Source organism: Anabrus simplex, chromosome 3, assembly GCF_040414725.1.
Source record: "Anabrus simplex isolate iqAnaSimp1 chromosome 3, ASM4041472v1, whole genome shotgun sequence".
NCBI lineage: Eukaryota > Metazoa > Arthropoda > Insecta > Orthoptera > Tettigoniidae > Anabrus > Anabrus simplex.
The window spans coordinates 90502273-90513985 of record NC_090267.1 but is presented as its reverse complement, the minus strand read 5'-3'; the positions used below and the strand labels follow the sequence as shown (position 1 = coordinate 90513985).

At 39.0% G+C, this 11713-nt stretch overlaps 1 protein-coding gene across 1 annotated transcript in view; it reads right to left on the bottom strand.

The window, feature by feature from the left end:
- Window positions 1-1799: 1799 nt before the first annotated feature.
- LOC136866666 (UDP-glycosyltransferase UGT5-like) overlaps window positions 1800-11713 on the bottom strand; it is an 89904-nt gene continuing 79990 nt past the window's right edge. The window contains exon 7 of the mRNA XM_068226800.1: window positions 1800-2085. Within this exon, the coding sequence (XP_068082901.1) occupies window positions 1800-2085 (286 nt within the window). The remainder of the gene's footprint in view (window positions 2086-11713) is intronic.

Here is an 11713-nt window from a genome sequence, read left to right as displayed (position 1 = left end):
CTGGGGCTGTACCCACGGGCGCTTCCTTCCCACTCCTAGTGCTTTCCTATCCCATCGTCACCATAAGGGCCATCCCCGCCGGTGCGATGTAAAGCAAATTATAAAACATATTGTAAGTATTTTTTCAGTTCTCTTCAGTCATATAATTTAACACTCTCCTTTTCGTTGGGCAGAATTATATCAAAGTCTTGGTCATTACAACGTATGTTGGTCATTTACACAAAAGTAGCGAAATATACGTGCCTTCCGTCTAAATGTATGATGTTAGGAGACTTAATTTGAACAGTAAATAGAGTTTGTGTTACTTAATTGTACCTGAACACCGTCCTCTTTTATCACGCATTTACTCCTGTATTTTTTCTTTTTAGGCTTCCTTTCTTACTGTAGAGAAGCATCGCAAGTATACTGTAGGCTGAGAATGTTTACATGTAAGAATTTTAAACCTTATCTATATCCACACAGTTTTAAAAGTCCCCTATTTACATTGGTGAGTACAGCTGAGTGAACGTTTTGCCAAACAACTGCTATTTCAACATGCTCCGCTCGCTACAGTGATTCTCTCGTAGACGGTGGCGCCAATGCTACCTCTAGTGTATCATTTACTAACTCTATGGTCATGACTGAAATTTGAAACTTATATCATTTACCACAAGAAATGTAAAACACAAGCACGTGTTAATAATATATCACACCAAACAAAACTTGGAGTTGATTGGTTTATTTTTTGCAAATTTTTTAACAAATAACTTCTATTTTTGTACGTTGCATGGAAAATGCTCCTTGCGGCAAAGTTTACATTTTTTGTCCTACAACTTGGCAAACTTGTCAAAAATACTCATATATTTGATAACATTTCCGGGCTTTTGCATTCAGATGGATGCTGTAAACTTTTAGAGATATAATTTTTCAATATTTGATTATTCGTGAAACATTTTAAAATATAGTTTAGTGCTATTTTAGCGGCAAAATATGAAGGTAATATTCAACTGATAACAAAATGCAGAGCTGTTTTAAATTCCTGCTCATATTGAAACATTATGTGGAAATTTCAGGTGAATCTTACAGGAACTCTGACACAAGGAGCATTTTATACAAGGCAAAGAGCTGAAAACGTTTTAGCTAATGTTGTCTGACAGGAGCGTGGGCTTGCTCTTAAACGCTGCACCACCACGCATTAAATCGGAAATTTAAGACATTAAAAATGGCCTTAGGGCAAAATTGATAGCGAGACTTGCTATTGTTAATTATAAAATTTGAATTCTTCTTGCGAAAAATAAAATATTTCAGTCATGACTCAACTTAAACGCTCTTAGAGGCTAAATGTATATAGATTAGTTTCTACGACATTGAACAGAGTTGGCGACCGTCCAATTCCTTGAGCTACGAAGATGGAGGAGAAAACCAACTGGCCTTGCCAGGATAAATAGATAATCAATCAATCAATCAATCAATCAATCAATCAATCAATCAATCAATCAATCAATCAATCAATCAATCAATCAATCAATCAATGTTCAGCCTGAAAACAATAGAAGACATTCCGTATTTACGAAATCTTAATCTTCTTCATCTGTAAATCTCAATCATATTATTCAGTTTGGTATTCACCATATTGTTAACACGTCAGTTTTGAGGTAGACATTTTATTTGTGCTAAGAAAATAAATAACAACATGATACAAAATACACATTAAAATTGTTTATCGTTATAACAAGTCTTGATTTACTTGAATATACCAAGGGAAAATAAATTGTAACGTAATATAATAAATCAAACAATAAATAAAGAAAGAAATATACCTAAGAACTTTTTAGTTTAGAAGAGGGTATAAAACTCCTGACGAACATCATTAGTCGTCTTAACACTATATAGATCACAATAAGAGCTATAATTGAAACCGGCAGTACGAAAGCGATGACATCCAGCAGTAGGTACTGGTACCATGAGAGATCCAGTGCTGCCGATCTCAAGTGCCGAGCACCATTATGTCTCAATACATATTCTATCCACCAGATCGCACGATCCAGAGATGGTCCCACTTCTTCCCGGTACACTGCCGAAAAGGTCTTCATATTGTCACGGTAACTGTAAGAAAGGAGAGAGATTATTTGCAAGGGTGTGTAAGGACAGTTTAGAAGGGTTATAGAGAGTTATTCAGGGAAACAGGGTGGTCTATGGAGCGGTGATAGAGAGAAAAAAATGCATTTACTTTGTATTTCTGCTTCCCCCATTGGAGGCTGCCGAAATGACAAAGCTTGATTGACAACTACAAGGGTCGTGTAAAATATGTCTATAAATGATTGGTATACCATATTACAGCCTACCTATTACTTAATAAATATCGTATCAATCAATAATTTTGAGACCCACGAGGAACTCCTCACACGACAAAGATATAGTTAAGATATAAATGATCTCTTACTAATGTTAACGAGCCCTTCAGGTCTGCTAACCCACTGCCCTTAATACATCGATTATCCAATTCAAATTTCTTACAAAAGTTGTAAAATATGTGAGTAATGACGCCTCTTGTTCGTATCATCAAACCTAATAACTCTACGGAGTCCGGATGATATTTCTCAGTGTAATATATTATTGTAGGTTTGATATATATCACATTTCTCCTTGTGAACATCTTGTGGTTGAGTAGTACAGTGAGCTGGACGTCAAGTAAGGATGATAATTATAAAGTTGTTCGTGCTAAACTGTACAAGTACTGTAAAGGAAGGAATTAATTAAATTAAAATATATTAGGGATTGCGGAAATTTGGTCATGGAACTGGACTGAAGGAACGGTAGGATGGGGAGTATTCAAACTGGAAAAGGAAGAATTTTTAAGCAACGAATGACTTAAGGATCAGAAACATGAAATTCTAGGTGTAAGGCTCATCTCTAAAGATAATAGGCTACTTCATGTTCTTGGGGTGTGCAAACCTAGGGACGGTGGCGCTGACGCTGATGAGGAATTACTTGATGAGGTCACCCTGTGAGTGGGGTTGGTAAAATAACACTCACGGTATCCCCTTTCTATCGTAAGAGGCGAGTATTGGGGGCCCCAGGGGCTCTGAATTTTGGAGCACGAGTTGACGACCATGGAGCTCTTAGCTGAGTCCAAGCATTTTTTCCACATACTCATTTTCATCTATCCTATCCAACCTCCCTTGGCCAACTCTTGTGCTTTTCCTGCCCTTACGGCATTAGAGCACTCCAGCCCTAGGGAGTCTTTCATTTTCACGTCCTTCGTGGTCCTTGGTTTTCTTTGGCTGCTACCATTTTTCGAAGAGTGGGATCCCTTCCATTTTTGCTGTCTGATTATTGTTATACAGAGGATTGGTGCCCAGTGAAATGAAATGAAATTGAATGAAATGAAATGGCGTATACCTCTTAATGCCGGTAATGTCTGAGGACATGTTCGACTCGCCAGGTACAGGTCTTCCGATTTGACTCCCATAGGCGACCTTCGCGTCGTGACGAGCATGAAATGATGCTGAAGACGACACATACACCCAGCCCCCGTGCTTGAAAAATTAACCAATGATGGTTAAAATTCCCGACCCTGCCTGGAATCGAAACCGGGATCCCTGTGACCAAAGGATAGCACGCTGAACATTTATCCATGAAGCCGAACGGTTGCCCAGTAGTACTTCCACTTAAAACAATAATTACCACCACCACCACCGTAACTTGATGATGTAATCAGTTATGTGGGAAACCACACAGAAGGGAATGTTGTTGTAGTGGGTGATTTTAATTAACCAAATGTTAATTGCGAAGGTAATGAGAATGACACGGAGCATGTTCAACAAATACTAAATAAGCTAACCTGGGAAGTTTTGCTCAAGAGGAAAGTGGTCAAACCAACCACAGTGTCTCTCTCATAAACCCAGAGCGACCGCATGGCCGCCCTGCTTTAAGTTTTATGCCACTAATTTACCCTTATGTTGTACCTCCTGATATCGTGTTCGTTATCGATGCCATAGATTAATCTGACTGCTTTAGTATTCTCGAATTTGACAAATAATTAGCCTATATTTGACAGCTGGAGGCTCTTCTTATGAAGGAATTACGAAGCATTTCATTCTTACCATTCTTTTCTTCTTTTACTCTCTGAAAGAGAGGCAAGAATGACTTGGATTAAAGAGATGGAGGCGTTGGGCTATGATATGACTTTAACAGATTTCTACTGGTATTTTAAAAAGATTCCTTATTTGGCCTATATGAATCTCCGTTCTGAAACAATGTTTATGATTAAACAGAATCTGTGGATTCTATTTCTCAAGACTTCAGGTATATATCTCTTTTACCTTTCTTGGCTTGCCATGTTACATGCTGAGAGATTTTTGTTCTGTAGATTGAGTTTATTTCGTTTGTTGCAGGCGTTTTATGTCTTTCATCTTCTTCTCGTCTGCTTGTTGTGTGTTCATCCCTACTCAGAGGCGGGAGATAACACTGGTCCATGTAATCCATGTGGATGATGTGTTTGTGTGTGCTTTTATTAGAGACCTTTTATCATTCTCTTTGGTTTCTACGTCTCGCTGGAGCTTATATTCTGTCCATATGGTTTAACGCTAATGCTGTGAACTTCATGTTCGCCATTTTGGACGATATGGATGTGTTACATAGCGTGTGTACTGAGATTTGGCTATGTTGACGACTAGGTGAGTCTTGCCCATATTTCTGCAACACAGAATTCTGATCTATTCATTTGGATCAAGCTCAAGAGCTTATGATTACTTTTCTCGTGCTGTTACGAGTCTCATCGTAACGTGTCTTCACACTATATCATTTATTCTACCTTGCTTATTTTCGTCTCTGCGTGCGTGCGTGTGTATGTGTGTGTATGTTGATGTATGATTGCTGGATCCATGTTATTTTTCGTGTCATACGGGTGTTGCTTTATTTCTATTACTTTTTAAACCGAGCTTGATAGCTGCAGTCGCTTAAATGCGGCCAGTATCCAGTAATCGGGAGATAGTGGGTTCGAGCCCCACTGTCGGTAGCCCTGAAGATGGTTTTTCGTGGTTTCTCATTTCCACACCACGCAAATGCCGGAGCTGTACCTTAATTAAGGCCACGGCCGCTTCCTTCCACTTCCTAGGACTTTCTTATCCCATGGTCGCCATAAGACCTATCTGCGTCGGTGCGACGTAAAACAAAATAGCAACAACAATTACTTTTTAATTTATCCTACACTAGTTCTCGGCTGTATCTGCATGTTTATTTGCCCATTTTCGGGATTTTTATCTCAGTTCTATTTATTTCATTTAAGACATATTTGTTTACCTTCGTAACTAAGACAACTCGCCTTATCTCTTTGTCTTCCTTGTTTATTCCTTTTCTGCCAGGTTTACTTTTCTGGCGTTTTTCTAGTGGGATAAAGTCTCCTTGGAGATTGTTGTTATCTTTTTCCAAAAGGAATGAACTGATTTTTAGCCTTGTATATTCCGATGTTATGATAGTATTCTTTTGATGTGAAACGTTGTTTATTTCACGTATCATTAACGTTTTGTTCTGAGGAAAGAAATGCTTAGCATCAAATCTTAGTTATTTCTGTCAAAAAAGGACAGAATTGAATATTGTTGTAATCACTTTACACTACGCTCTTGTGACGCGTATACTGAAATTCATAAGATTGGATTTTGTGATTCATATGACTCGACTGTGTTTACAATACTCTAAAAATTATGAATGTGAGTATTCTTTCTCCCTTAACCCTAATGCGGTGCATTTCATGTTCGTCTTTTCGGACGATATGAATGTGTTACGTAGCGTGTGTGCTGAGATTTAGTTATTTTCACTACAAGGTGAGCATTTGTCTATATTTCTGCATCACAGGATTCTCATTTTTCTATTTACCAAGTTATGTCAATAAACCTTATTTTGTCCTCCTAATCGGTCTGTGTTGGGTACATGCCTTTTTTTACCGTTATTCTTTAGTTTAAGAGGCCCGAAGTCAGTTCCTGGCAGTCTCTAGCCATTTTCCACCGGTCCACGAGGGTTTGTTAGTTAGGTTGGCGGGTTGAGTGTGTATACAATCTTATATTTCTTACCTCATGAAAGATGTTGGAAGTGTCAGTCTTCATCCTTCATTGAGGGACTTCATAAACACTATTGAGATTTTATGCACATCAATAGCGAGAGTTATGACTGTTCACACGACCATTAAGATGAAAGCAGGCCTCATCCAAGAAGAACACAAGCTGAGGGTCAAATAAACTGTCATTCAATGATGCAATATAACAATCATGATTTTTCACACTTGTGACTGGATCATCAGGTTTAAAACAATAGGACCGTGTAAACCTGTACGGTTTGATGTGAACAGCTTTGTAGCACTGTGTGCAGAAGAAACCAAGACCCCTACTTATTGCGCTAATTTTGTGAGTGATTTATTCATTGGCCGTTTAAGATTCGCAGCTATATCACCTAGCTTTTCGTTTGTTAAAACTTTTCGTATGCGCACAATTTTTATTGAGCATTGAGCCAGTAGATTCAAATCTATTTACAATAACGCGAATCTGTGCTCGTGAAGGTGGCACTGCGCCATAAAATTGCTCAACAATTGCATCGCGTCACCGTCGAGCCGACTCGTACTTAAATTTTACATACGAAAATATGGTGTTCAATGATAACTGTCTCACCAGGTTAACAGCTGAGATTCAAACTGGCTATTGATGCTAGGAGAACACGTGAACGCTCCTTGCAAGATCAAGAGCTATGCGCGCGCCTCCCGTACAGCTGTTTAGGTCGCGGAGAGTAGGAACGCCGTTGGACGGTCTGGCTTTATAAGAGAAACCCTGTATTGGGAAGAATGTTCTGAATGTGATGTTGGTAAAACCGCATACGTTCTGTGCTGAAAATGAAGGTATAGATGGTAAATGTAATCAGGAAGCTGTTTTAGTCGTAGTTAAAAGTAAATGTGATAGGAATGAGAGTTGTAAAACTAGGATTATTAAGGCGTACCATATGATTAAAAACGAATGAAGAATTAAAAACAAGTAATTCATTATAATCAAAGTTATATGGTAAATGAAATGCAAAGAGCGTATTGGATCGATTAAAAACAGTTCTTGATGAATGTTAAAACAGGTGTGTCCCTTTAAAGCTGGTATAGAACTGTAAAGGTCCACTAGACTATATTATAACAGAGAAATAAAGAGCTTGCGAACGAGGTGCAGGTTAGAAAGAGAGTTAGGATTGGTTGTGCGTGGTGGTAGGGAAAAATTGACCAAACGTATTAGAAAATTTCATCTAGCGAAGATGTCGGCTATGAAAAACATCATTAGAAGCAAAATTGTTAGTCATAAGAATTTTCATGAAAATTACAAGGGTATAAATACTTCAGTCACAAACAAGTACCACAAATGACTGGCCAGGAATCAGTAATGAACAAGGGGAATGTGTATATAGGGGAAGGGCGGGATTTACAGAAGGTAGAAATATTCATTCTACAGTATTAAAACATGTTCAACATAAGGATAAGGTACAGGTGGAGGAGGTGACCAATACTAACGATGTACCGAAATTCACCTATGATAACAAAGATATTTATAATAAAGTACAAAAATTTAAAACTAAAAAATCAGCTGTAATTTATAAGATGTCAATGGATATACTAAATGCAATGGATTAGAAAATAGTACCATATCTGAAGGAATTATTTGATTACTGTTTGTATGAAGGAGCTGTACCAAATGAAATGAGAGTTCCTATAGTAGCCCTTATGTAAAAAAAGAAGGGTGAGAAACATAAAGCTGATAATTACAGGCCGGTCAGCTTGACATGGGCTGCATGCAACGTGTGGTAAAGCGTGCTTTCTCATTATATTCGATATATTTGCGAATGTATTAATCGGTTTAATGGAAGCCAGTTCGGGTTTAGGAAAAGTTATTCAACTGAGACTCAACTAGCAGCATTTCAGCAGGGTAAAGTAATATTTAAGATTCAGGAGGTCAAATGGATTGTATCACTACGGACCTGTCCAAAACTTTTTATAGGGTAGATCATGAAAGAGTAGTGAAAAAATGAGTGATATTGGACTAGACAAAAGAGCGATTGAATGGGAGATTTAATTTCTAGAAAATAGAACTCAGAGATTTGAGAAGGTAAAGCGTTATCTGATCCCGTAATGAAAAAGACAGGAGTTCCTCAGGGCAGTATTATTGGCCCTTTATGTTTTATTATATACATAAATGACATGAGTAAAGAGCTGGATTCAGAGATAAGCATTTTGCAGATGATGTTATACTGGTCGAATAAATAAGTTACAGGGTTGTGCGCGACTGTATAAAGACGTCGACAACGTAAAATAGACAGCAGAGAGTGATATGATGGTTTCAGTGTCACAATTGCACTGCACGAATATTGGAAGATTCTCAGGCTGCTTTGAATGCAATTCAAGACAAATACAATTTACATCCGCTTGCTGTAAAGATCACATATACTACACGACAACAAGCATATCTGCATGATACAGGATCGAGGACATAACTGTACAGAAGGAACGAGAAACTGCAACCACTCCGGACTCTGTTAATATACAGCATGTTAGGGGTATACCTGCAGAAATTTCTTCTAGCAATAGGGAACGATGTGACGAACCACTATATATCAAACTTTTAGTAATCCTCGTAAGTTATTTTCGAGAGCAAAGAGATACGGTGTTTTTAGAACAGGAAATATGCCTTCTTCTTGTAAATGAATAGCTTCCCTTTGTTAACCGGCAAGTCACGCACCATCCGTGCCAAACTGGTTTCTGTTTATGTTTACGAGCAACTGTACTACTGAAACAGCTGAACGCTACCTATGCAATGCACGAGATGTTAAGTAACATACTTGTCAAACTGGTTTTATGTTTAAAGCAACTGAACTACGATAACAGCTGAAGGCGGCTACTACAGTAGTGTATGCCATGTTACGTTACATTGTAGCCAGACTGATTTTGTTGTTGTTAGTATTTAGTTTCCGTCTTAGGGGCTTCAGATAACACTAGTCATCGGTTTCGGACCCTGGAGATGTATCGAATTCTCAGCGTTAATACTGGTTCATTTGCTGCTACGTTCTTTAGGGGATTGGGATATCTGTGATCATCAGCCCCGTGGTCTAGTGAGTATGGAAATGACCTGAAAACCTGTGTCGGTGCGAGACCTGTACGAGCGTCTGATATAATTATTGGTTGGAATAGGTGCGCCGGGACGTGAAATACGGTACGATCGCCGGTGTGCATCGGAATTGAATTAGCGAAACACATCGGACGTTTAGTTTCAAAGGAATAATAAGCTTGTTATACAACTAAATAAAACGTACCTACATTTCGTGCCTCCTTCCGGGCTGAGTAGCTCAGACGGTTGAGGTGCCGGCCTTTTGACTCCAACGTCGCAGGTTCGAGCCTGGCCCAGTCCGGTGGTATTTGAAGGTGCTCAAATACTGTACGTCAGCCTCGTGTCGGTATTTTTACTGGTACATAAAAAGACCTTCTACGGGACTAAATTCGGGCACCTCAGCGTCTCAGAAAACAGTAGAAGTAGTTAGTGGGACGTAAAGCACTTAATGTTATTATTATTATTATTATTATTATCAGGTCATTAAAAGCTGAAATACGTGGAAGAAAATAGTAAAATATGCGTGGTTTAAGAGGAAACAAGACGAAATATACGTCACGTGAGGCAACATCGGTCGCAGTAGTTAACTACACATTACTATGCGTAAGACGAGAACCAGGTCAAGTTCGTGGGGTTGCGTCAGCTGTTATCTCGTATTGTGTATAAATATCAAACATAGACATCAACAAATCTGAAAAACATAAACAAGGTTACACGTTAGAGACATGTAGCTATTAACCTGAACGCCAGGCCGATGGTCGCTTTCATGAGCATAAGATGAGATATCAAATTATACACAATTCACAGATGTCGAACGTATCTAAGAAGATTCCGCCACAACTACATCCTACATTTTACTATGATAGTGCTAATAACAAATCGCAGCAGATTACGCTACTGCGTGTTAAGATGATGTCGGTAGAATACAGAAAACCTGTTCAGATATAAGGCTGCAATAGAAGAAGAGGAAGGCGAAAGTAACGAGTGCCAAATATTCAAGCAGGACAGAGCCGAATAAGGCGCACATTAATGACACAGATATAAGAGTGGCGTGGTCGTAGGAACTACAGTCGTAATAGTAACACTCTGTTGTAGAAAAGAATGAACTAAAATACAGTAGGGGCTCCGTAATTCCAGGTGGACGGTAAGAAGACTATCTCGAATAGAAAATCACGGATTTACGAACGTACAAGAAAACGCCTCTGTACAAAAAATGTTTCTGTGTTAAACATTACTGTACAACACTTTAGAAAACAAAAACGTACAGACTGCCATACACTAAAAGAAATTTTAAACTTTGTTTTGTAAATTAACAAAACACTCTGGGCAACCTTCTTAAGTTAAATGTTTACTTACAGTTTCTATTTCAGTAGTGATGAATATGAAACAAACATTTTATTGAATTTTTGTACGTGATGATGATGATGATGATGATGATGATTGCTGTTTTAAGGTCATCGGCACTTAGAAACGCAAAGTGTCTTCTGTTTTAACTCGTAGTGAATAAGAAACAAAATATAAATTGCTCGAACACACGTAATAAACCCAAACTAAGTGCAGGGTAGGATTGAGGTACAGCCGAACTACGTTCAAGGTCAAAGTCTAGCGTTTTAACAAGCAGGTCTTCCATGTGCAGTGGTCAGTTTTCGCCACTAACAAGCACTCGCGCATTCAAACTCTCCATTTATAATTTTTGCTACCGGTACATCAATTTCTCTGCTCGGATTTATGAGAATATCGAACTATCGAGACTCAAAATACTATATCGATTCTGTACTGTACTCCCAAGCCATTACGTTGCAGAAATGGCGTAACATCTGACATACCGAAGTAAAACTCGTAGCAATTGTTCAAAGTGATCACCCTGGGCTTCTATGCAGGCTTCACTTCTCCGAATCCAGTTGCTGCTTAAAAAATACGTTCACGGAAGTCATCCGAAGTGGTTACCTCAGTTCGATATACTTTGTGTTTCAAGTCCCCCCAGACATAAAAATCCATTAGAATACGGTCTGGAGATCTGGCTGGCCAATTAATAGTTCCACATCGTCCTGTCTACCGTTGAGGAAATGTCTGCACCATCGTGTAAAATCCACGTGGTCCTGCGTATCGAAGCGACACGTCCTCTGAAAGCTCCAGTAACGTACTGTATCTACAGGAGCAAGGTAACATTAATAAAAAAGATGATTAGTCAAAGTAACCGACCTCCTACTACACCCATCCAGGTATTAATTCAGAACGGGTGCTGGAATTGCCTTCTTCTACTGAATGAGAATGTTCCACAGCCCATGAGTGGGATACAGTGGGTTCGAACCCCTCTGTCGTCAGCCCTAAAGACGGTTTTCCGTGGTTTGCCATGTTCACACCAGGCAAATTCTGGTGCTGTTCCTTAATTAAGGCCACGGTTGCTTCTTCACGATCCTAGCCCTTTCCTGTCCCGTCGTCGGCGTAAGATCTATCTGTGTCGTGGCGACGTATATCAACTCGTAAAAAATGGTAATCAGCTGTGAAAGACACTACACCCGTTGAATGTGGTCAGGATGCACTCGCTCTTCATGCAGTGTCCTACGTATGGACCAAGTTGGTACACCAACGGCACGTGTTATACTTCGCGT